The following is a 23531-nucleotide window of genomic DNA, read 5'->3' as shown; positions in this document are numbered from 1 at the left end:
AGCCTGGGCAACAAAGCGAGACTCTGTCTCAAAAAAAAAAAGGAAGGAAGGAAAGAAAGGAAAGGAAGGAAGGAAGGAAGGGAAAGAAGAGAAAGAAAGAAAGAAAGAAAGAAAGAAAGAAAGAAAGAAAGAAAGAAAGAAAGAAAGAAAGAAAAGAAGAAAAGAAAGAAAAGAAAGAGAAAGAAAGAAAGAAAGAAAGAAAGAAAGAAAGAAAGAAAGAAAGAAAGAAAGAAAGAAAGAAAGAAAGAAAGAAAGAAAGAAAGAAAAGAAAGAAGAAAAGAAAGAAAAGAAAGAGAAAGAAACGGACGGGAGACGCCCGCCAAGGAAGACATCGGGAAGGAAGAAACACGAGAGGAGAACGCACGCCATGGGGCGCCCCCAAGGCCCTGTGAATGACTGAAACTTTAAAATTGCACTAGAGAAAAGTAGAGTAACGGAGACCGGGGAGGAGCGCCTGGCAGCTGCGTAAGTGTCTGCTGAATGAGTGACTGCACAGCGATAGAGAGCGAAGGAAAAGCAGAGGCGACCTTACGGCGCACTCTGAACCCCTCGCTCGGATATAACCGCGACTGAGAGGCTGGGTACTGGGGCTAGGCGAGAGGGGGTCCCGGAGCGGGTCACCCTGGTCACCCTGGGAGGCCCGGGAGCACTTGCTGGGCCCGAGAGCAGCCGGGAGGGAAGACGCCCGCAGCACCGCGGGCGGGGCGGGGCCTTCTTGGAGGGGGCGTGGTCTCCAAGTCTCAAATTAATCCCGCCCTTGCTTCGTTTCGCTCCGCCCCTGGCCTCGCGGCGGGGCAAGGCCAGAGCGGGAGAAGACGCTGAGAATTCGTTTCCATGGTGACAGGTTCAGCGGTGGCTTAACTGGGGTGAAGATGCGGGGCGTTGCAGCAGTCGCGATGGTGAGGGCAGCGTATGGCGGTATCTCTGCTGAGTGCCCCTCCCTCGGGACACTGGCTACCTGGGGCTAAGCCCCCGAGTGACGAAACAAAGGAGGTAGGGCCTGAGGAGCGAACACCAAGTTAGGGGAATGGGCGAGGCAAGCGGGGGCCAAGGTCTGCGGGGGCAACCGCCAGAGACTGGGGGCTGGAGAGGAACCAGACGAGGGTCTTAATCCGAATATAACTGAATGACAAGGTTCGTGAGGGCGCCGGGCGGCTTGTTGATTGGATGGGTGGATGGGGGATCTGGCTATCCCTGACACCTGGGCCCCCACCCTCCTGGGCCCTCCACGCCCCGCTGCCCCATGCTCTGGTGCCCACTCCCACTTGTGACAGCAGTGTGGGAAACACATGCCCCTCCCAGGGGCGTGCAGCAAACCCTCAACCCAAAGAAGCAGCCCTGAGCCTGGCGGAGCTCCTCACACTGGGAGCAGCGCAGGGCGGAGCCTGGGTCAATGAGGTAGGGTAGGATAAGGCCTGGGCCAGCCTGGGACCACCTCTTCTTCCCAGGTTTCCCAGCCAGGGGTCTACTAGCCTCTACAGAACATGCAGGAAAATGGAGTCCTTCCTCTCCAGGTTGTAAGAGGTAGCACTGGGTGCCCCCTATTTGCATTTAAGGAGTTTCCTTTACTTAAACAAAAACTTGGTTTCCAGGGAATTAACTGTCCTGTTGGATCTGGGAGGTTGAGGTTCAGAACCACATGGGTGGTCCCAGAGCTTTGGGTCCCACACTTCCCACCCTGTTTGGCCCCTGGAATGTGACAGAGGAGAGAGACACTGCTAATCTGCTCTCCACCTGCTGTTGGCTAAATGTGGAGCGTTCTGGAGCTGTGGTCACCTCCCCTCTTCTAACCCCAAATTTTAGATATCTTATTGTCGTGGCCCGTTTGCAGTACGGTGGATGAACACAGAACATAAAACACAAACACAGAACACAAAGAAAAACCCAGACACACGTACAAACGGTTGACTTGAGTCATAATACACCGGCTCAGTTTTATTTTTAAACTCTAAAAGATTAAAGTTAGTTCCTTGTAGTAACTGCTGAGGCTTGGCTAGGATAGCCATAAATTCCAGAATGGGTAGCCTTAGGGAAGCAGATATCCCCTGACTCAGAATTTCAAGGTGGTTGCTCTAGGCACTAGGCATAGATAAAGGACTGAGATTAGCAAGGATGGGCATGGTGAGCCACAGGGGGCATTTCTCATCCCCAGTTTCTCTTAGGGTGACCCCCTAAGATCTTCGGCTGAACCCTGGCGGCTGTGCCTGGCTTAGGTCGCCCCTCCCTTGAGGAGTCTCACCCGTCATTGACTAACCAGCCATCTTATGGGGTGTTTAGCGTGTGGCCTCCAGATCCCCAATGCCGTGGGGTGGGGCTGCTCTTGCTACTCCCAGCTCAGGTCCTTTGTTATGCCTCTAGGCAACGCCTTTGTTTATCACTGGGAGCCTGTCCCCAACACAGTACTTTCAAATGCTCTGGGCAGAACACGTACATTACTCACTAACTTTAATTCTTAAACTAGGAAAATATATGTCAGTCCCCTACATCTTATCACCTGGTAAGTCTCAAGTCTCCCCTTCCTTTGGAGACTCAGTATGACTTCCCTTAAGGAGCTGATGGGGGCAGACCCAGCCTCTGTCCCTGAGATTATAGGGGAGCTTCAAGCATTGAGGTTGGAGGAAGCCAGAAATTAGCCAAAGACTGTACCTAGGACATTAGAACATTGTCAACCAAGTTAAGCATCTTGTTTAAAACGATGGGTCCAGGGTGGTAAATAAGCCTTTCATCTGAAAAAGAGAAGTTTTCAAAGGAAGAAGGTGGCCAAACAACACACTGATGGGAGGAAGGGGGATTCATTCTGTTCTATAAGATCCAAGTTATGGGGAACCAATTTCCTCAGGTTTCAACCTAAGCATTTTTTTTTTTTTTTTTTTTTTTTGAGACACAGTCTCACTTTGTTGCCCAGGCTAGAGTGAGTGCCATGGTGTCAGCCTAGCTCACAGCAACCTCAATCTCCTGGGCTCAAGCAATCCTACTGCCTCAGCCTCCCGAGTAGCTGGGACTACAGGTATGCACCACCATGCCCAGCTAAGTTTTTCTATATATTTTAGTTGTCCAATTAATTTCTTTCTATTTATGGTAGAGACGGGGTCTCGCTCTTGCTCAGGCTGACCTCGAGCAATCCACCTGCCTCAGCCTCCCAGAGTGCCAGGATTACAGGCTTGAGCCACCGTGCCCCGCCCAACCTAAGCATTTTCTTCTTCTTTTTTTTTTTTCTGCCTGCAGACCCAAAGTTACATGCATTTTCTTCTAACAGAGCTGTCCAAAAGGCAATGTATGGCTCTGGGAGGACATGAATCCTTGGCACCTGGCCCTTAGTCCCTGGCAGGCCCTGCATTTGCTGAATTACAAAAAGGCTGTGAGGGCCAGGCGTGGTGCCTCACGCCTGTAATCCTAGCACTCTGGGAGACCCAGGCGGGTGGATTGCTCAAGGTCAGGAGTTCAAGACCAGCCTGAGCAAGAGCAAGACCCCATCTCTACTATAAATAGAAAGAAATTAATTGCCTAACTAAAAAAATATATACGTATATAAAAAATTAGCCGGGCATGGTGGTGCATGCCTGTAGTCCCAGCTACTCGGGAGGCTGAGGCAGGAGGATGGCTTGAGCCCAGGAGTTTGAGGTTGCTGTGAGCTAAGCTGATGCCACGGCACTCTAGCCCAGGCAATAGAAGTGAGACTGTCTCAAAAGGCTTTGAGGAGAGACTTGATGGCATGCCGAGGAGGGTGTGCAGGGTTTGCTGCGTGGGACATGGGGAGCAGGCCTTTCCCCTTGGGGACAACAGGAACTGAGCAAAGGAAACGGGGTGCTGATGGTGACACCATGCGGGTTAGACCTGGAAATCAGATACTAGAAAGTACTTTGTAAACAACAAATCTCAAGAGGGGGCAAGCATGGCTTTGGGGCAGTTGTATGCAGGAAGCACTGAGGAAGGAGGGCTGGGGAGGCTGCCCAGCAGTGATGATGATACTAGGCACGCCAGGGAAGGGTTGAGGTTTGGGGACTCACTGCATGAGGACAGTTCAGATTGGGGGCTGAAGGCTGGGGGGACCCAGAGATAGGGTTAAACTGGCTATCTGGAGTTGGGGTTTCCCAAAGTCCAGCCCTTTGAGGCCTCTGCTCTCCCCACTACCAGCCCCTGGCTCCCTGGACACGTGGGAAGTCACACAATTAGCCAGATAGTAGAAAAAATATCTTTTTATTAATGATTAGGAATAATCCATTCATTTAATGCAGGGTATGCATCAGAGAAGGGAGTGGCCACATAGATGAGGGGAACGTGCAAGGGGAACAGTGGTGAGAAGGGGCACGGGTCCCCCACTTTCCACAAACTATAAACAGCAACATGAACACAGAGAATCACAAAGAGGGTCTTTCTCATGTCTCCTCTCATCCCATTCTTCCAGAATGAGTCTTAGTATGGTCCCTAGAGGTGCCACGGCATCTGGAAGTTCTGGGCTGGGAGTGGGGTGCAGTGTGTGGCCTCAAAGTTGTGCAGATGCTTCCGAGCCTGAGGAAAGGAGGGGACAGGACAGGTAGGTGCAGGGCACTGTAGGGAGCAGCAGCCTCTGGACCCCCTCTCAACCCCCCTCAGAACCCACCACCTACTTTACAAAAGCTGCCACTTCCAATGTCCCCAATCCCCCTAGTGAGCCCTGGCCAGACACCCTTCCCTGTTTCCCACTCCTTCGCTCACCAGAAACAAAGCCAGCTGCCGCCGTCCATCTGCACTCATGTCCTCGCCTGCAGAGAGGAGGTGCTCAAATGCAGGCCATGCATCTGGGTTTTCATCCCCTTCCCAGGCTCCTCCTGTTACCTCTCCTGTCCCAGGACCTCCTTACCCACACTCCAGGGGAAGTCAGGCCCATGTTCTGCCTGATAGGAGCGTAGGACGGACAGGCACCAGTCCTCATCCACCTCCCATTGGCTGTAAACTGAGGCTGGTCAGGGAGAGAAAGGAGGGCCTGTCAGCACCTGGCCTTGCCAGGCCCCACCCTAAAGCCTCACCGGATCCCCTGACCTTCCTCCAGCTGTGAGGTGGCCTCCAACCACTGCTTCACCACCCGGAGACCCTCCTCTGCCATCACACGTGGGTACCTACAGAGGGAGTGCCAGGACAGGAGGTCAGGACTGAATTCTCTTCACTCCTCATCCCTGAACTTTCCTCCCTCCTTCGTTGTGCTGGCATCAGTACTATGTGTGTACCTGTGCCCCAGCACACACGCCCTGGCTCTCACCGATGCTGCAGGAGCTTCAGCAGAAGGTCGTTGCCTCGGTTGGACATGATGTCCTCAGGAACCCTGGGAGTAAGAAGAATGTGCCCTGCGGGGTAAGGCTGGAGGCTGGGGCGGAAGGGTATGGATGCTGGGTTCCTGGTGGGTAGAGGTGGAGGGGCAAGTCCCTAACCATCTCAGAGATGTGGGAAGTCCCAGGCACTCACGTGGTGGTGATGATCTCATCCTTGGTTCTCCGGATCAGCAACACAGGGCCCCGGTACCTTCAGAGGACAGAGCAGTGAGGGAGAGAAGTGACAACTGGCCCACCCCCATCCCTGCATTGGTAGCATTCTTACCCCTACAACAGCAGAGCCCTGTGGGCTAGCCCTTTACCCAGAAGTAAGAGTCAGAATATTTAAGAATGGGCATTGCTCAGGAGACCCCTGCTGTGCCAGGTACTAACCCTTTGGTTGCCAGATCATGAGGAGGTCCAGAGTCTTAGGGAACCTGGGAAGGGTTAGGCTAGGTGGGGTGGTAACAGGGTCACTCAGGGAATGGGGGACAGTGGCCATATCCCAGCTTGCACTCTCGTGCTATACTAGTTTCCACATATGAACACCCAGCAGAGCTGGGGGTGGGTAGGAGATGCCAGACACTGGCTGCCCTCACCTGCACAGCTGCTCTGCGTTGTTTAGATTGAGATGCTGCCTCACAGTCCTGGTCACCAGCCCCCCTAGAGTGGGATAAAGCTGAAGGAACAGCAGAGACAAAGCCCTTGCCCAACATAAAGGTCCCCACTGTTCACAGAGAGAGAAAACAGAGGCCCCCAGAGGAGTTCTCCTGGTTTTCAACCATGGGGTGACCTATTCCCACCCACAGAAAAGGGAACCACCTCCAGTCAGAAAACTCCCAGTTCCAACCCAGCCCTTCCCTCGAAGAGGAGGCCTGGGAGCTACACTTACTCCAGCTGTCCGGCATGACCTTCAAGGCCAGGGGAACCAGGTCATCAAAGGAGGCATCCAGGATCACAGCACTAACGTCTGGGTAGGACATGGCTGCCCATGTGGCTGGTACCAGGACGGGGAAGTAGGATGAGCGCTATAATAGGCTCCTCCCCCACGCCCCTCCCCTTATCTCACTGACACTACAGGCTAACCCTATCCACCTACTGTGGGGTTTTTTGTTTTGTTTTATTTCCCCGAGACAGGGTCTTGCTCTGTTGCCAGGGCTAGAGTGCAGTGGTGTCAATATAGCTCACTGCAACTTCAAACTCTTGGGCTCAAGGGATGATCCTGCCTCAGCCTCCCAGGAAGCTGAGACTACAGGCATTGTGCCTGGCTACTTTTTCTATTTTTGTAGAGATGGAGTCTTGCTCTTGCTCAGGCTGGTCTAGAATTCCTGAGCTCAAGCTATCTTCCCGCCTCGGCCTCCCAGAGTGCTAGGATTATAGACAGGCATGAACCACTGGACCTGGCCGACTATAGGGTTTTTTTTGAGATGGGGACTCACTATGATGCCCAGGCTAGTCTCAACTACTCTTTGCCTCAAGCAGTCCCTCTACTATGTTATCCCTGGTGTCTCCTTAACCTCCATTTCACTTGGCCAAGGCCCTCTCTGGAGAGGCTGGAGAAAGAACACTGAAGTGGACTGAAGACAGCCGGCAGAGGAGACATTCACTCTCCCTGACCTCCACACCGCAAGAGCAGGGTTAGTGTTCATTTTAATGATGGGGCACTGGGTAGAAGGAGAGGTGAGGAGTATAAATAGGATATACTTCTAGGCCTACTCAGAGATTCTACTTCCTCCCTATTCTTAAGCCTCCACCCCACTCTGGGGCCACCAGCGAATTTCCCCACCTTTGCGGGGCAGGCATGAATGTGTCTACAGTGGGCGGTGGGAGGGAAGCTAGTACCAGTGAAGCCACCGATGGACCAGGCATAGATGATAATGTCCTGGGGCTGGAAGCCCAGACGGTGGATGGCAAACTGGATGACCACATCCATAGCATTGGCCTCATTCTGCGGGAACGGCACCCCCTGCAGGACGAAGGGCAAAGGCAGGAGTGGGTCAGTACCAAAAGCCTGGCTTGACTGCCACATGCACCCTCCCAGGGGACTCTTCCTGCAGCCACATGGAACAGAGATGGTATAGAAGGGTGGCGGGAGGGCGCTGTTGTCTCCTGCAGACAGATATTTACAATGAGATCTACCTCCTCTCCTCCCACCAACCCCCACTATAAGGGAGGGGGTGTGGCAGCCCAGAGCCCAGGCCACAGGTGAGTGGGAGGCTCCCAGAGAAATGTCTATACCTTACTTCCTCCCTCTAGTGGCTGACCAGAGAGACACCGAAATAATTCAGGAAAAGGAGGGAATTCCTGAAAATCTCACCGTGCTTCCAGCAAAGCCTGGATGATTCCAGCCCAGGACTGAATACCCAGCTGTAATAAAGGGGGAGGAGGGACTGAGAACTCTCTCCAGCCCTGGGGGAAGGAACAGCAGAAGCCCCTCAACCTCAGCTCAGAGGCAAACAACTCCAAGCCTTCCCAGAATAGGGAGATGACACCAAAGGCTGTGAGGCAGAAGGGAGAGCTGTGTGGCTGTGTGGGGGTGTGTGTGGAGGGGGAATGGAGAGTCTACCTAATAACCACGGGCATGGTGCAGGACAGGGATGTAAGGTGATCAAAGCAAAGGGGCAGTGGACCTTTCCCAAAGGCGAAAGACTCAAACCTCACCCAGGGAAAGTGGAGGCTGGGAGAGGCCAGATCAGTGTAGGAGCTGTGGACATTTTGTTCCAAGGGGTGGAGATAAGAGGGCTGGTCCCTACCTTCCAGGGGTGTGGAGACACAGCCCACCTCATAGAACCCTGCATTCCCCTCGCAGCAGATCACCTGGGAAGAAGGCAGGAAAGAAAGGCTGAGAGGGAGCCAAGTTGGGACTGAAAGCCCCCTCTGGGCAGGGACGACAACCTGTGGAGAGCTTGGAGAGCTTGACAGGCAAGGGGAAAGGGCAGCCTGTTGTTCTCTCCAAGGAGAATGGAAACCTCGCATTCCACATGGTCTGTAAGATGAGAGGCAAAAGTGGCTGCAAATGCTCAGCAAACTGGGCCCTGGGAGGAAGATGACTGAATTGCTCAACCACCAGCAGCACAGTGTCCACTTCTCCTTGGAAGACCACCAGGTGGGCATCTCTGAGTAATGGGACTATGGATATTTTTTTCCCTTTATAGTTTTTAGGTCTGCTTTTTCTTTAACTATTTCTGTGGTGTGGTACGCTGACTGCTTCCCTCTCCCTCCCTGGGCCCGTCTCATGGTCACATGAGTTCTAATTCCAGCTTGCCCCAAGCGGCAGCCACAGATGGTGGAACTTGCATGAACTCTCACAGCAGATGGGCAGAACTAGGATCAGAACCCAGCTCCCTAGATTCCTGGCTTAGTGCTCTTTCCAGGGCTGCTGCAAGGAGGCAGATTTTGGAACCAGGCTGCCTGGCTCTACCACTTACTGTGTGATCTGGGAAAGTTTTTCTGTGCCTCAGTTTCATCACTTGTGAAATGGGCTAATATAAATAGTACCTATCTCTCACGACTGTTGTGAGGATTAAATGTATGCCTTGCATGTGGTAAGTGTCATCTAAGTGGTAACTACTATGATTATTATGTTTTGGTCCTTGAATGTCAACTGCTATTTCTCTGTCTATTTCCCTATTGCGGGGGGGGGGGGGGGGGGGGTTCCTATATCAGGTCTTAAGGGTGGAGCTGGGAGATGGGATTATCCCCAGCTGTGGTTCTGTAGGGAAGATGCTATAAGACTGGGGGCCCAGAACCTCTACTGCCTTCCCCACAATCCACTTTTGGGCTCCTTGCCCCCTCTCACCAGTTTCTGTCCCTGGGGCTCAGCTGTCCCCCGCCGGTCCACAAACATGGTGTCAATCTCGTTGCCATCACAGGCCAGCAGCTTTGCTCGGCGCCCATTACACTGAGTGGAGGAGGCGTAATGGCCAGGTTGGGAGGGGCAGGAGGCCATATCCTGGGCAGGGAGAAGGGCTGGCAGGTGGGGCAGGGGAGCTCACCTCTTCCACCAATCGGGCCTGGCCCTGCAGCAGTACAGGCATGAGGGCCTTCTGGAGCAGGTACACAGAGCCCGGATACAGCATCCGGCGCCCCAGGGTGTGTGCCACCAGGTAGCTGTGGGGAACACAGATTAACAAACCCCTAACCTCAGTGGGGACCAGGATTGTGCCCCAGTCCTGGCAGAGTCTGAGGCCTGCTTCACCCTTCGCTGTCTCAGCTTCACTATCCTCTTCCAGGACTTAACTAAATAATATATGTACCAGGCTAGTATTTTTCAAACTTTTTGTTACTGCAGATTTTGTAAGATAAATATTTTATATTGTAGCCCAACACATACATATATATATAATTCCGAGAGTTTTATAACACTTTCTACATATAAATAAGTAAAAGCAAACTTATTACCAAATATGATTCTGTTAATATATAAATATAATGTTTTAAAGTCCCTAAATAAATAATACTTTAAAAAATGATGGTTGTAGGCTGGGGGCGGTGACTCACGCCTGTAATCCTAGTACTCTGGGAGGCCGAGGCAATCGGATCGCTCAAGGTCAGGAGTTCAAAACCAGCCTGAGCAAGAATGGGATCCCCTCTCTACTAAAAATAGAAAGAGATTAATTGGCCAACTAAAAATACATAGAAAAAATTAGCCGGGCATGGTGGCACATGCCTGTAGTCCCAACTACTTGGGAGGCTGAGGCAGTAGGATTGCTTGAGCCCAGGAGTTTGAGGTTGCTGTGAGGTGGACTGATGCCACAGCACTCTATATGGAGCAACAGAGTGAGACTCTTGTCTCAAAAAAAAAAAAAAAAAAAAAATGCCAGGTGCAGTGACTCACAACTGTAATCCTAGCACTCTGGGAGGCCAAGGCGGGCAGATTGCTCAAGGTCAGGAGTTCGAAACCAGCCTGAGCAAGAGCGACACCCCGTCTCTACTATAAATAGAAAGAAATTAATTGGGCAACTAATATATATAGAAAAAATTAGCTGGGCATGGTGGCACATGCCTGTAGTCCCAGCTACTTGGGAGGCTGAGGCAGCAGGATTGCTTGAGCCCAGGAGTTTGAGATTGTGTTGCTGTGAGCTAGGCTGACGCCACAGCACTCACTCTAGCCTGGGCAACAAAGCGAGACTCTGTCTCAAAAAAAAAAAAAAAAAAAGAGCGAGACCTGTCTCTACTAAAAACACAAAGAAATTAATTGGCCAACTAAAAATATATACATAGCTGGGTGCGGTGGCTCACGCCTATAATCCTAGCACTCTGGGGGGCTGAGGCAGGCGGATCACTCAAGGTCAGGAGTTCGAAACCTGCCTGAGCAAGAGTGAGACCCCATCTTTACCATAAATAGAAGAAATTAATTGGCCAACTAAAAATATGTAGAAAAAATGAGCCTGGCATGGTGGCACATGCCTGTAGTCCCAGCTACTCGGGAGGCTGAGGCAGGAGGATCGCTTGAAACCAGGAGTTTGAGGTTGCTGTGAGCTAGGCTGATGCCACGGCACTCTAGCCTAGGCAAAAAGTGAAACTCCTGAGCAAGAGCAAGACCCCGTCTCTACTATAAATAGAAAGAAATTAATTGGCCAACTAATATATATATATAAAATTAGCTGGGCATGGTGGCGCATGCCTGTAGTCCCAGCTACTCAGGAGGCTGAGGCAGAAGGATTGCTTGAGCTCAGGAGTTTGAGGTTGCTATGAACTAGGCTGATGCCACGGCACTCTACCTCGGGCAAAGAATGAAACTGTCTCAAAAAAAAAACCCAGTATTTTTCCACAAATGACATACACAAAGCATGCAACATTAGCCCCGCTAAACGACAGGCATTTTACAATGGAGGCCTGTCTTAGATCCCTCAGCCCATGTCCCTCCACCCCAGCTGGCCTCTCCTCCCTACCACTTCCCACCTGGTGATCTGACAAGGCAGCTTCTTAACCCGGTTGAGGAGGGTGTCTGCTGTCCCCCGGTGCAGGGGCTCTGGGCGAAGCAGGGCCACGCCCTGGCGGGAAGGGCCCCCTCGGGACCCCTTCCTGAGGAAGGGAAAGACACCAGAGGAAGGGGTCAGGAGCAGCGAGCTAGATATCTGAGGTCCAGAGGACAGTGGGGGGCTAGGAATGAGGAAATGGCGCTAGAAAGCTGGGACCTGAGAAGGGACGTAGGCAGGCAGGCAGGGTAGGGATTACCCAAGACAGTTCCAGAGGAAGGGACAGAGCGAAAGAACTGGGGCCTCACCGGCTGCTGGGCTCCTCCCAGTGGAAGTCGACTGGCCAGCTCCTGAAGTCAAAGTTGTAGTTGGAGAGCTGCCTCTGAGGTGGGCAGGGAACAAAAGAGGAGGGGGAGGCAAAGGAGAACTGAGAACTGAGGGGAGGCTCGCCAACCCTCAGCACCCTCATCCAGGGATCTGGCCCCATGCATCATGGGGAGACTAAGCAGAAGTCAACACGCTTCCATTTCTCAGATGGGAAAGCTCTAACACAAACAGGAAGTTGGGCAAGACAGAGTGCCCCACCAATCAGGACCTGCCTGCCTTCTAGGAACTCAACCTAGAAACTCAACACTCTGCTCTTCTGAAAACCTAAGACTGACCCACCCCCAGCAGGGGCAGAGGTGCTGGTGCTCCTGAGGGGGTGGGGCTGGTCATGCTCTCTTCCCTATCTGGATCCTTTACACGGGGCTGTCTCAGAGGCTCAGAAATCCCCTAGCAGATCAAACTGTCTGATCCAAGGTTGAGTGAGAGAGAGGAGGGCAGCCATGTCTAAGTGGGCTCCTTTGCACCTGGGGCTACCTCTTGAATGAAACTCTGACTGTTCCCCATCCTCACAGTCACCTCCCTTCTGTCAACTCCTGCAGCCATGGGCCAGCTTCCCTCCAGACCATCGGTGCCTCCAGATACCCCGCCGAGTCAGTCCACATGCTTTGTGAGGGCAGTGTCTTAATACTTGGCTGTATTCCTTCTCCTAACCTCAGAACTCCCAGCACTCTATTTTGAGGGCTTTTTATTTTGTTACAGAAATTTTTTGATATTTCAAAACTAACTTGACTAAGAGAGAGCAATAGAAAAATTATACAAATGGTAAATGACAAAATAAAACAAAATGAAAAAAAGCAAATTTCAGGCAGGCTTTGCTCAGACCTGCACTCAAATCCAGACTCAGATACTTCCTTATTGTGACTCAGCATGGGTCACTTAACCTCTTGTTGCCTCTGTTTCCTCAGATGTACAAAGGAGGATAATAATGCCACCCCACAAGGTTGTTGCAAGGATTAGAAAGGACATATGCAAAATGCCTCAGGGCAGCAGCGTGGTGTAGAGCATCATTACATAGCTCCATAAATGGTGGTGTGGAGTAACCAGTAATGCAATGATGGTGGTCACAACTGTTTGATCCCAGAAACCCCCTCATAATACGAAAGAGCTTTATGGGGCACCAAAGCCCCTCCTCAAAGATAATCATACTCCAGCACCAGCTGGCACAACTCCCAGGACACTGAGCCCTGCCTTTTCTCCCTCCTGGCACCATGCTTTGTTTCCAGGTGCAGGAGTGGACATAGCTGTCCATCTTGTCTTTTTATTTTTATTTTTTTTGAGACAGAGTCTTGCTTTGCTGCCCAGGCTAGAGTGAGTGCCGTGGCGTCAGCCTCGCTCACAGCAACCTCAAACTCCTGGGCTCAAGCAATCCTACTGCCTCAGCCTCCCGAGTAGCTGGGACTACAGGCATGTGCCACCATGCCCAGCTAATATTTTCTATATATATTAATTGGCCAATTAATTTCTTTCTATTTATAGTAGAGACGGGGTGTCGTTCTTGCTCAGGCTGGTTTTGAACTCCTGACCTAGAGCAATCTGCCCGCCTTGGCCTCCAAGAGTGCTAGGATTACAGGCATGAGCCACTGCACCCGGCCTGTCCATCTTGTCTTATCCCCCAAAAAACCGAGCATGGTGTTCAACACACACAACAAAAATAAACATTTACAGAACTGAGCTGCTGTGATAGAGAAACACTGTGGAATGTTTCTAAATTTAGCCAATATTAGGTGGAGGGTGGGAGGGAGGAAAAATGTCCTAGATGGACAGTTATGAGGGGAGAGGGATATAGCAACGTGCAAGCCAAAACCAGTGTGGCGAGGGGCAAACAGACCTCCTCCTCCAGGCAGAGCCAGCGCCTGGTGCTCCCAGGAGTGTAGCTGAGGAAGCTCCTAGTGGGCACCTGTCTGGCACCTTTCCTGGAACCTCTCACCTTGTTTTCTGAAGACTGGTTCCGATGTGTGGCTTCCAAGATTGTGATAAACTGCCGGTACTGGGGGTTGGTCCAGCGGCCGATGCCTAGTAGAGGGAGGATGAGAAACAGTGTTAGGAAAACTGGGAAGCAGGATGCCTAGGTTTTAGGAAAAGAACTGGAGATGGGTTAGAAGAAGGCCCTGGAAGGAGCAGTGAAGTGAGAAAAAAAGGAACGGAGGGCATAAGATGCGGGGAAATAGATCTGAGCCAACCCCCTTTATCCACATCTAGTGACTGGCCACAGGATTCCCTGCCCTCGCTTCTTCAGTTTGTTTCTTCATAGACCATCAAATCTTCCATTTTCCAGAACATTCATTCCTCAGTCTTCAAACATCGTTACACAACCTTACTATCTCCCCTTGGGAACACTGGATTTATCTACTTCTCACCACCACTCTTCTCTGATGCTTGCTTTCTGTCTCTCTTCTGTCTATTCCCTGTCCCTAAGCCCTTGCCACCTGGCTTCACAGTCTCTTGCTCTTGCCCATAATTACTCCCTCACTGAATCCAACTACCTTGCCTCCGTCCTCATTCTCTTCAACTTCCCCACTCTTCCCACTCGAGACGAATTCTTCCTCTGCTTCCTGGACCCATCCCTGCCTCCTTTCAACTCCTCAACTGCTGCTCTCCTGCCTCCTTTCTCCTGGCCTCTTTCAAATAGGAGCAATTCTCAATGATGACTCTTTTCTCGCTTCACTTGCCCTCCCTCAGCGACTGTATCCACTCTCTCTTTACTGCTCACACCCTAACTTCTCCTCCCATTCACCTGGCAGGTCTCATGTGCCAGGCACCATTCTACATGCGGGAGACTCAGCAGGAAATGAGACATACAGCTCTGGCCTCAGAGAGCTGGCATTCTGGTTGGGGGTAAGGTGGAGCTGGGAGAAGACAATAAACAAGTAAACAAGAAATTTTCAGATAGGGATAAATGCTACAAAGAAAATAAAACCAGAATGAACTAAAACTCTATGTTTCAAGGGCAGTCCTTCAAAAGGATACGATAATGAATGAAGCAAGCAGTGGAATGCTTTGTATGGAGCAATGCCATTTATACCAAAAATGTAAAATGCACAAAATAATACTATATATTATTTATAGATACTTACTACATTCTACAGATTCTAAGATGCATATTTTTTAAACACTTGAAAACTCTGAAATTAGCCAGCATTTTATAATTTTTTTTTTTTGAGACAGAGTCTCACTCTTTGCCCAGGCTAGAGTGCCATGGCATCAGCCTAGCTCACAGCAACCTCAAACTCCTGGGCTCAACCAATCCTTCTGCCTCAGCCTTCTGAGTAGCTGGGACTACAGGCATGAGCTGCCATGCCCGGCTCATTTTTTCTATATATTTTTAATTAGCCAATTAATTTCTTTCTATTTTTAGTAGAGAGGGGGGTCTCACTCTTGCTCAGGCTTGTTTCCAATTCCTGACCTTGAGTGATCCTCCTACTTCGCCTCCCAGAGTGCCAGGATTACAGGTGTGAGCCACCGCACCTGGCCCCAGCCTGTGTTTTATAATTGATGGCAGCTTAGATTTGGTGAAATGAGATATATATTTCATAAAAGTCTAAAAATATGGACCAGGAAAAAAAAAAACACCAGATGACAACAGTTACTTCTGGGGAAAGAGAAAAATGGGACTGGGAGGATTCTAATGGAAACTCAGACTCTATCTGTAATACTTTAGTATTTTATTGATAAAAAAAAATTGGAAGGGCCGGGTGCGGTGGCTCACGCCTGTAATCCTAGCACTCTGGGAGGCTGAGGCAGACAGATTGCTGAAGGTCAGGAGTTCGAAACCAGCTTGAGCAAGAGCGAGACTCCATCTCTACTAAAAATAGAAAGAAATTAATTGATCAACTAATAACATATATACAAAAAATTAGCCAGGCATGGCGGCGCATGCCTGTAGTCCCAGCTACTCGGGAGGCTGAGGCAGTAGCATCACTTGAGCCCAGGAGTTTGAGGTTGCTGTGATCTGGGCTGATGCCACAGCACTCACTCTAGCCTGGGCAACAAAGTGAGACTCTGTCTCAAAAATAAATAAATAAAATTGTTAAAAAAAAAAAAAAGAAAGAAATTAATTGGCCAACTAAAAATATATAGAAAAAATTAGCCGAGCATGGTGGCGCATGCCTGTAGTCCTAGCTACTTGGGAGGCTGAGGCAGGAGGATCACTTGAGCCCAGGAGTTTGAAGTTGTTGTGAGCTAGGCTGACGCCACAGCACTCTAGCCCAGGCAACAGACGGAGATTCTGTCTCAAAAAAGAAAAAAAAACATTGGAAGCAAATATCATAAAACATAAGCATTTTAGTTCTTTTTGATAATTTATTCTCATTTATTTATTTATTTTAGCATATCATGGGGGTAAAATGTTTAGGTTATGTGTGTTGCCTCCCCCCCCCCCCGTTCTCTTTTATATATTTTTTTCTAAATTAAAAATAAAAAAATTAAGACAAAACTGAGTAATGGGAGCTACATTTGGATGGGTAGTCAGGGGAGGCCTCTCTGAGAATGGAGCCCAGCCCCGCAGAGAACAAGGGCAGAGCACCTCAGACAGGAGGCCCACATCCAAATGGGCCCAACTGTTGCCATTCAGCCACCATCCAGCTCCAATTCCATCGCGTCCTTCTCTAAGCATCCCCTCACTTGGTTGTCATCATATGCACCTACCACAGGTCAATGATTTGTTGTCCCTCTATTTTTTCAAATTGTGAGATATACATAAAACATACACTCAGTTTAAAAAATACAAAGCAGGCCGGGCGCGGTGGCTCACGCCTGTAATCCTAGCTCTCTGGGAGGCCGAGGCGGGTGGATTGCTCGAGGTCAGGAGTTTGAAACCAGCCTGAGCAAGAGTGAGACCCCGTCTCTACTATAAATAGAAAGAAAATTAATTGGCCAAATAATATATATAGAAAAAATTAGCCGGGCATGGTGGCGCATGCCTGTAGTCCCAGCCACTTGGGAGGCTGAGGCAGAAGGATCGCTTGAGCCCAGGAGTTTGAGGTTGCTGTGAGCTAGGCTGATGCCATGGCACTCATTCTAGCCTGGGCAACAAAGCAAGACTCTGTCTCAAAAAAAAAAAAAAAAAAAAAAAAAATACAAAGCAAACATTTATGTGACTATCACAGGTCAAGAAAGAGAACAGAGCCATTTCCCACCAGGAGTCTCCCCATGCCATACTCCCCCACCCCAGGTAATCACTCTCTGACTTTTTTTTTTTTTTGAGACAGAGTCTTGCTTTGTTGCCCAGGCTAGAGTGAGTGCCGTGGCGTCAGCCTAGCTCACAGCAACCTCAAACTCCTGGGCTCAAGCAATCCTGCTGCCTCAGCCTCCCAAGTAGCTGGGACTACAGGCAAGTGCCACCATGTCTGGCTAATTTTTTCTATATATATTAGTTGGCCAATTAATTTCTTTCTATTTATAGTAGAGATGGGGTCTTGCTCTTGCTCAGGCTGGTTTCAAACTCCTTACCTTGAGCAATCCGCCTGACTCAGCTTCCCAGAGTGCTAGGATTAAAGGTGTGAGCCACTGTGCCCAGCCTCACTCTGTGACTTTTAAGATAACCATGCCCCTGTTTTTTCAGTGTTTACCTCATACATATACATCCCTTTTAAACGTTTTTTTTTGAGACAAGAGTCTCACTTTGTTGCCCAGGCTAGAGTGAGTGCCGTGGCATCAGCCTAGCTCACAGAAACCTCAAACTCCTGGGCTCAAGTGATCCTACTGCCTCAGCCTCCCGAGTAGCTGGGACTACAGGCATGCGCCACCATGCCCGGCTAATTTTTTCTATATATATTTTTAGTTGGTCAATTAATATCTTCCTATTTTTAGTAGAGATGGGGTCTTGCTCAGGCTGGTTTTGAACTCCTGACCCCAAGCAATCTGCCCACCTCAGCCTCCCAGAATGCTAGGATTACAGGCATGAGCTACCTCGCCTGGCCCCCTTTTAAACTTTATGTAAAGTGAAATAAACTGCAGAAATCATCTTGTGGTCAACTTCTTCCCTTTAACACTATATTTGTGAGATTCAGCTACACTGGTGAGTGTAATCATAATTTGTTCATTTGCATTGCTGTACAGTGTTCTGTTGTATGACTATAACACATAACATATTTATCGACCCTATAATTCATGGCCATTGGAGTTGTTTCCAGTTTGGGATTATTATTATAATATTGTAGTATTATAATATTCTTGTACATATATATTGTTTATACATGTGCAAGAATTTTTCTCTTGTGTGTGCGTGTGTATATATATATATATATATATAGGAGTGGAATTGTTACAACTTATATGCATCTTTTCTAGATAATAGCAAACCTTTTTGTTAATTATTTTTTCATATTTATGATCCAAACCTTTTTATTTTTTTTTTGAGACAGAGTCTCACTTTGTTGCCCAGGCTAGAGTGAGTCCCATGGCATCAGCCTAGCTCACAGCAACCTTAAACTCCTGGGCTCAAGCAATCCTACTGCCTCAGCCTCCCAAGTAGCTGGGACTACAGGCATGCGCCACCATGCCCGGCTAATTTTTTCTATGTATATTAGTTAGCCAATTAATTTGTTTCTATTTATAGTAGAGACGGGGTCTCGCTCTTGCTCAGGCTGGTTTCGAATTCCTGACCTCGAGGAATCCACTCGCCTCAGCCTCCCAGAGTGCTAGAATTACAGGTGTGAGCCACCACACCCGGCCTATGATCCAAACCTTTTAAGGAAAAGATCATGTCTTAGACCATTTTTAATTATTTCCCTCAGGGCCCAGACCCAAATTAATATATTTGCATAAGGTACTTAATATTTACTCAGTGACAGTGACGGATAGACTCAAATCAGTCTCCCTTTCCACCTACCTCGGAGGCAGGCCACACCTGCCAGTACAAGCAGCAATGTCCCAGCATAGTGAGAAAACGGCACCACTTTGGACAAACTCAGGTAACCTGGGAAGGGAGAGGGATGACATGAGATGCTCTCCGTGATGCCCCATAGCTCTTCCCAGTTCAGCCCAGACCTCCACCCCACACCCTCTCTTTGGAATAGCCACACCTTAAGAGGAAGAAAATGCCTGATGGAAGAGGGAAGCGGAGCCATCCTCACAGGTCCCCTTTCCTCTTTAGGGAGCTGGCTCATCTGCCAACAACCTGCCCATTTCCTGCCCCACCACCTTTGAAACCACACTGACCTTTCCTGTACAAGTAGAAGAAGGCGAAGGGAGAGGAGTAATAAGAGATGGACCAGAAGACCGAAGCCTGCAGCAGAGAGACAGGGACAGCCATCAATACACACACATACACGCGCGTGTGCATGCACACTGCTCTGCCATTTCCAGGCCTAGGCTCTGAGCAAGGTGGATAACCTGAGGGATATCATATTGAGTATCTATTTTGTGTATGACATCATGCATACAGTAGGTGCTCAATATTTGTTGAAAAATAGTGTGTGAGAGTATAACAGAAGCTGGGGAAACTAGGTACAGGTTCTATTCTCTTCCTCTAACCATTTCCAGACATAAGTCTATCACATTTAAAGGCCAGTTGTCTCTGTCTACTCAAGTTAATCAAGCCTTTTCAATAGGCCCTGCTCAGACAGCCCCTGGGCTGGTCCCCAAGAGATGCGCAAACGACACCATAGGAACCCTGCCAGAGAAAACAGCTGTCTCTGCAGCCAAAGAGGTTAGTTTCCAGGGAGGACAGGTCACTGGGGACTATAGGACTTAGCACCTGCAGATGGTCCCAAGAGTAAACATGTTTTCCTCATGGTTCAGGCTACCCAAGAGAAAATGCTACACACCAAACAGGAGTGCCAAGTATGCATACTTGAGAGCATGTCTGTGTGTGTGTATGTGTTGGAGAGGACTGCTGCAGAACCCAGAGAATCCCCCACCCACAGAGGCACTGCCTGCTCAGGGTAGGAAGGAGTAAGTTCAAGAGGGAAGCTGGTTCTGAATAGATGCAGTGAGTCTCAGATGCCAAGGTAGACATACCAGTGCCAGGATGCTGTCAGCATGTTTCTCCAGGGCACGGGGCTGATAGTACGTATCCTGCCAAAACAGATGGCCTCATTAAGGACCCTGCACAGGGACAGGATCCCCCCCCATCTTCCCTTTCAGAAGATATGATGTGTGTCCCTTGGTTCTAGCCTCCCTGGGACATCCCTACCCCCACAGAAGCCCCTCTTCCTCACCCTCACCATAATTTCCCACCCTGACCATGAGAACAAACACAGGGAACTGGATTTGAAAGCAAAAGTGAAAGCAGCATTGGACAACTTTTGATCCTTTTCCACTACCCAGTTTCACATGGATTGTGGGAGGGTGCATATGGGGAAAAGGGTTAGAGAAGAAAGGAAAAACACCATGACAATTCTAAGAGGGAAATAAGAGTAGTTGGTTGACTAAGGAAGAGAATGTGGCTAGGAGTGGGCAGTTCGCAAAGGATAGTAAGCATAATTTGAGACCACCCATAAAAAGGAAAATAATATTTAGAAGAACAGACTACCACCACCGCCAGCTTTCATGAATATAATGACCCTGGGGTTTCCAGGCTAGTTTGAGGGGAGAGGGTAAGGGGAGGGCCATTACATGATTTGTAGAAGTCATTCTGAAATTCAAGGCCAGGGTAAAGGGAAGATTTAAAAAAAAAACAGAGCAAGGGAGGCACCGAGGAAGAAATTGGGAGTTTGATGGCAAAATCTGCCAACTCCCCAATCCGCGCAGGGTCTTTTCCAGGACTTAAGACTCAATTGAGAGGGGAGGCCTGGGCAATATACGTAACCTTAACGTTTGTACCTCCATAATATGCTGAAATAAATAAATAAATATATATATATTAAATGTAAAAATCATGCTATGTGAAAAAAAAAAGACTCAATTGGAATCGGCATGAACCACGACAGACAGGGTGGAGGATGTGGAGAGAAAAGGCAAGGAGTGGTAATCAGAGGGAGAAAGCGGTGCTCAAACAGCGATAAAGAAAGGAGGCGGCCAGTGCATAGGCGTGACTTTACCACACGAAGTACAAAGAGCGCAGACTTTGCGGACAACTGCCTTGACGACCATCCTCTCATTTCCAATAATGGGCACTTCTGGGGAGCAAAGGCCATCGACTGTACCATCTTCTTGATCAGGGGGAAACTCGACTCACCCAGGAGCTGGAAGGGGGGCTAGTGACTGAGGCTGGAGTCTCAGGGACGCCGGACGGGGCTCTTTCAGAGTCCCTCTCCCGGTAGATTTTGTAGAGCCGGGGGCCTAGGACGCAGCTCAGCAGCTTCGCCATGGCCCCGGCTCGGGCCGCGGCTCTCCCAGCAGCCGGTCCCCCACTGGCCCCGCCCTCCCGGTCTCTGACGTGTTGCGTGCCCTGACGTCAGCACGCCCGAACCCGCCTCCCGCGAGTCGGAAGCTTTTTCAGGGTGTCTTGCAAAGGGTTTCGCGCTGTCGGGCCTACGGGTACCGGAATGGTCTGAAATTAATTGGAGGCGTTTGGAACGCAGAGTTAAGAAAATTATCAGTTCAATCATTTTTCATCCCTTAATATCGGCAGACTCTCGAGCGACTGTGCAAAGAAGGGGTAAGATTAGGAGCACTTGACAAAAGCAACAAAAAAGATAAGGTGTAGGTAGGATTATATCTAACACAAGAAATGCAAGATTTTATAAAGAAAGCTAGAAAAAGTGGCCACGTGCCATGGCTCACACCTGTAATCCTAGCACTCTGGGAAGCCAAGGCTGGCGGATCGTTTGAGCTCAGGAGTTTGAGACCAGCCTGAGCAAGGGCGAGACCCCATCACTACTAAAAAATAGAAAGAAATTAGCTGGACGACTAAAAATATATAGAGAAAAAATTAGCGGGGCATGGTGGCGCATGCCTGTAGTCCCAGCTACTCGGGAGGCTGAGGCAGGAGGATTGCTTGAGCCCAGGAGTTTTGAGGTTGCTGTGAGCTAGGCTGACGCCACGGGACTGTAGCCCAGGTGACAGAGTGACACTCTGTCTCAAAAAATAATGGCTGGGTGTGGTGGCTCACACCTGTAACCCTAGAATTTTGGGAGGCCGAGGCAGAAAGATTGCTCAAGGTCAGGAGTTTAAGACCAGCCTGAGCAAGAGCGAGACCCTGTCTCTACCATAAATAGAAAGAAATTAATTGGCCAACTAAAAATATATAGAAAAAATGAGCCAGGCATGGTGGCACATGCCTGTATTCCCAGCTACTCGGAAGGCTGAGGCAGCAGGATTGCTTAAGGCAAGGAGTTTGAGGTTGCTGTGAGGTAGGCTGGCGCCAGGACACTCTAGCCTGGACAATAAAGGGAGACTCTGTCTCAAAAATAAATAAAGCTAGAAAAAGTTATTGCAAGATCTAAGCTAAAGCTTGAGTAAACAGAGCTACGCAATGGTCATGGATAGGAAACTCAACCCAGCATATTAAGATATGCAGCATACTTGTAAAAAGAAAATGAATGAATTATCACTCTTAAGCATAAACGAATCTCAAAACCATCATGTTGAGTAAAAAAAGAAAACCACTGAAGAATACGTATAACATGATACCATTGTATTAATTCAAAAACACGTAAAATTTGGCCGGGCGCTGTGGCTCACGCCTGTAATCCTAGCTCTTGGGACGCCGAGGCGGGCGGATTGCTCAAGGTCAGGAGTTCAAAACCAGCCTGAGCAAGAGCAAGACCCCGTCTCTACTATAAAATAGAAAGAAATTAATTGGCCAACTGATATATATATAAAAAATCAGCCGGGCGTGGTGGCGCATGCCTGTAGTCCCAGCTACCTGGGAGGCTGAGGCAGAAGGATCACTCGAGCCCAGGAGTTTGAGGTTGCTGTGAGCTAGGCTGACGCCACGGCACTCACTCTAGCCTGGGCAACAAAGTGAGACTCTGTCTCAAAAAAAAAAAAAAAAAAAAACACGTAAAATTTAATGATAAAGTGAAAGAGAAAGAGCAAAATCAGAATAGTAGTTACAGCATAGAGGATCTTTGACTAAAATAGGAATATTCTAATTCTTAATCTATACTACAGGTTTGTTTTATTTTTCTTTGCACCTTACACCTACAAAATGTATAAACTATAGCTTTTTATTTGAGTAAACACATATCCAGAAAGTGTACCAGTTGAATATACCCATGTAATCAGCACCAGATCTAGAGATAATTGCTGCATCTAGAAAAGCACTCGACATTCCTCCCAGTCGCTACTCGGTCCCCCAGGGTAACCACTGTCCTAATTGCTCATCCTATACATTGGTTTTACCTATTTTTGTACCTTATAGACATGGAATCATACAATCCATCTCCTTCATGTCTGGTTGCTTTTACTCTGTTTGTGAGATTCAAACTTGTTGCAAATCACTGGGTTTATCCATTCTCATCACTGTCCAGTGTTCCATTGTGTGACTTTCCCACATTTTATTTATCCATTATACAGTTTTACATCAGATATAGTTTTTGGCATGTATGGAATATTTCCTCAAAAATAATTTTATAAATAAATAACACATTAAAAACCATGAGAATTTCTCCATGTGGATTTGTTTGAAAAAAAAAAGTAAAAAAATATTTAAAAAATAAAAAATGAAATAAAATAAAAACCATGAGAACTTTCCCCCAAATAGGTTTAAAAAAAAAAAAACACTTAAGTTCCCTAAAGCTAGGGGAAAAAAATTTTTAAAAAATTAAAAGCTATGAGAACTATATGAAGATCTACCTTAAGAGTTCCACCATTCATAGGGAAGAATCGGTGAATTCCTTCTCCTTGAGTAATAAATTAAAAACTCATCAGGAGGCGGGCGCAGTGGCTCACGCCTGTAATCCTAGCACTCTGGGAGGCTGAGGCAGGCAGATTGCTCGAGGTCAGAAGTTCGAAACCAGCCTGAGCAAGAGCGAGACCTTGTCTCTACCATAAATAGAAAGAAATTAATTGGACAACTAATATATATAGAGAGAAAAAAATTAGCCGGGCA

At 48.7% G+C, this 23531-nt stretch overlaps 1 protein-coding gene and 1 long non-coding RNA gene across 2 annotated transcripts; one reads left to right on the top strand and one right to left on the bottom strand.

The window, feature by feature from the left end:
* Window positions 1–4178: 4178 nt before the first annotated feature.
* ABHD16A (abhydrolase domain containing 16A, phospholipase) lies at window positions 4179–20911 on the bottom strand. The gene is made up of 20 exons (XM_012741000.2): window positions 20712–20911; window positions 19553–19609; window positions 18752–18818; window positions 18423–18509; window positions 13521–13606; window positions 11515–11588; window positions 11190–11312; window positions 9281–9395; window positions 9085–9186; window positions 8039–8102; window positions 7603–7652; window positions 7128–7251; window positions 6178–6282; window positions 5885–5948; window positions 5440–5496; window positions 5237–5299; window positions 5020–5096; window positions 4841–4939; window positions 4696–4742; window positions 4179–4509 (listed from the first exon to the last, which is right to left on the bottom strand). The coding sequence occupies exons 1-20, from the start codon at window positions 20841–20843 to the stop codon at window positions 4426–4428; spliced, it is 1677 nt and encodes a 558-aa protein (XP_012596454.1). The 5' UTR covers window positions 20844–20911; the 3' UTR covers window positions 4179–4425.
* LOC142870999 (uncharacterized) lies at window positions 6280–8836 on the top strand. The gene is made up of 2 exons (XR_012919349.1): window positions 6280–6922; window positions 7542–8836. It is a non-coding gene; the product is annotated as an uncharacterized LOC142870999 (long non-coding RNA).
* Window positions 20912–23531: the final 2620 nt, after the last annotated feature.

Source organism: Microcebus murinus, chromosome 5 (genome assembly GCF_040939455.1).
Source record: "Microcebus murinus isolate Inina chromosome 5, M.murinus_Inina_mat1.0, whole genome shotgun sequence".
In the NCBI taxonomy this organism is placed as follows: domain Eukaryota; kingdom Metazoa; phylum Chordata; class Mammalia; order Primates; family Cheirogaleidae; genus Microcebus; species Microcebus murinus.
Note: the sequence above shows the minus strand (reverse complement) of the source record. Positions and strands in the feature narration are given on the sequence as shown.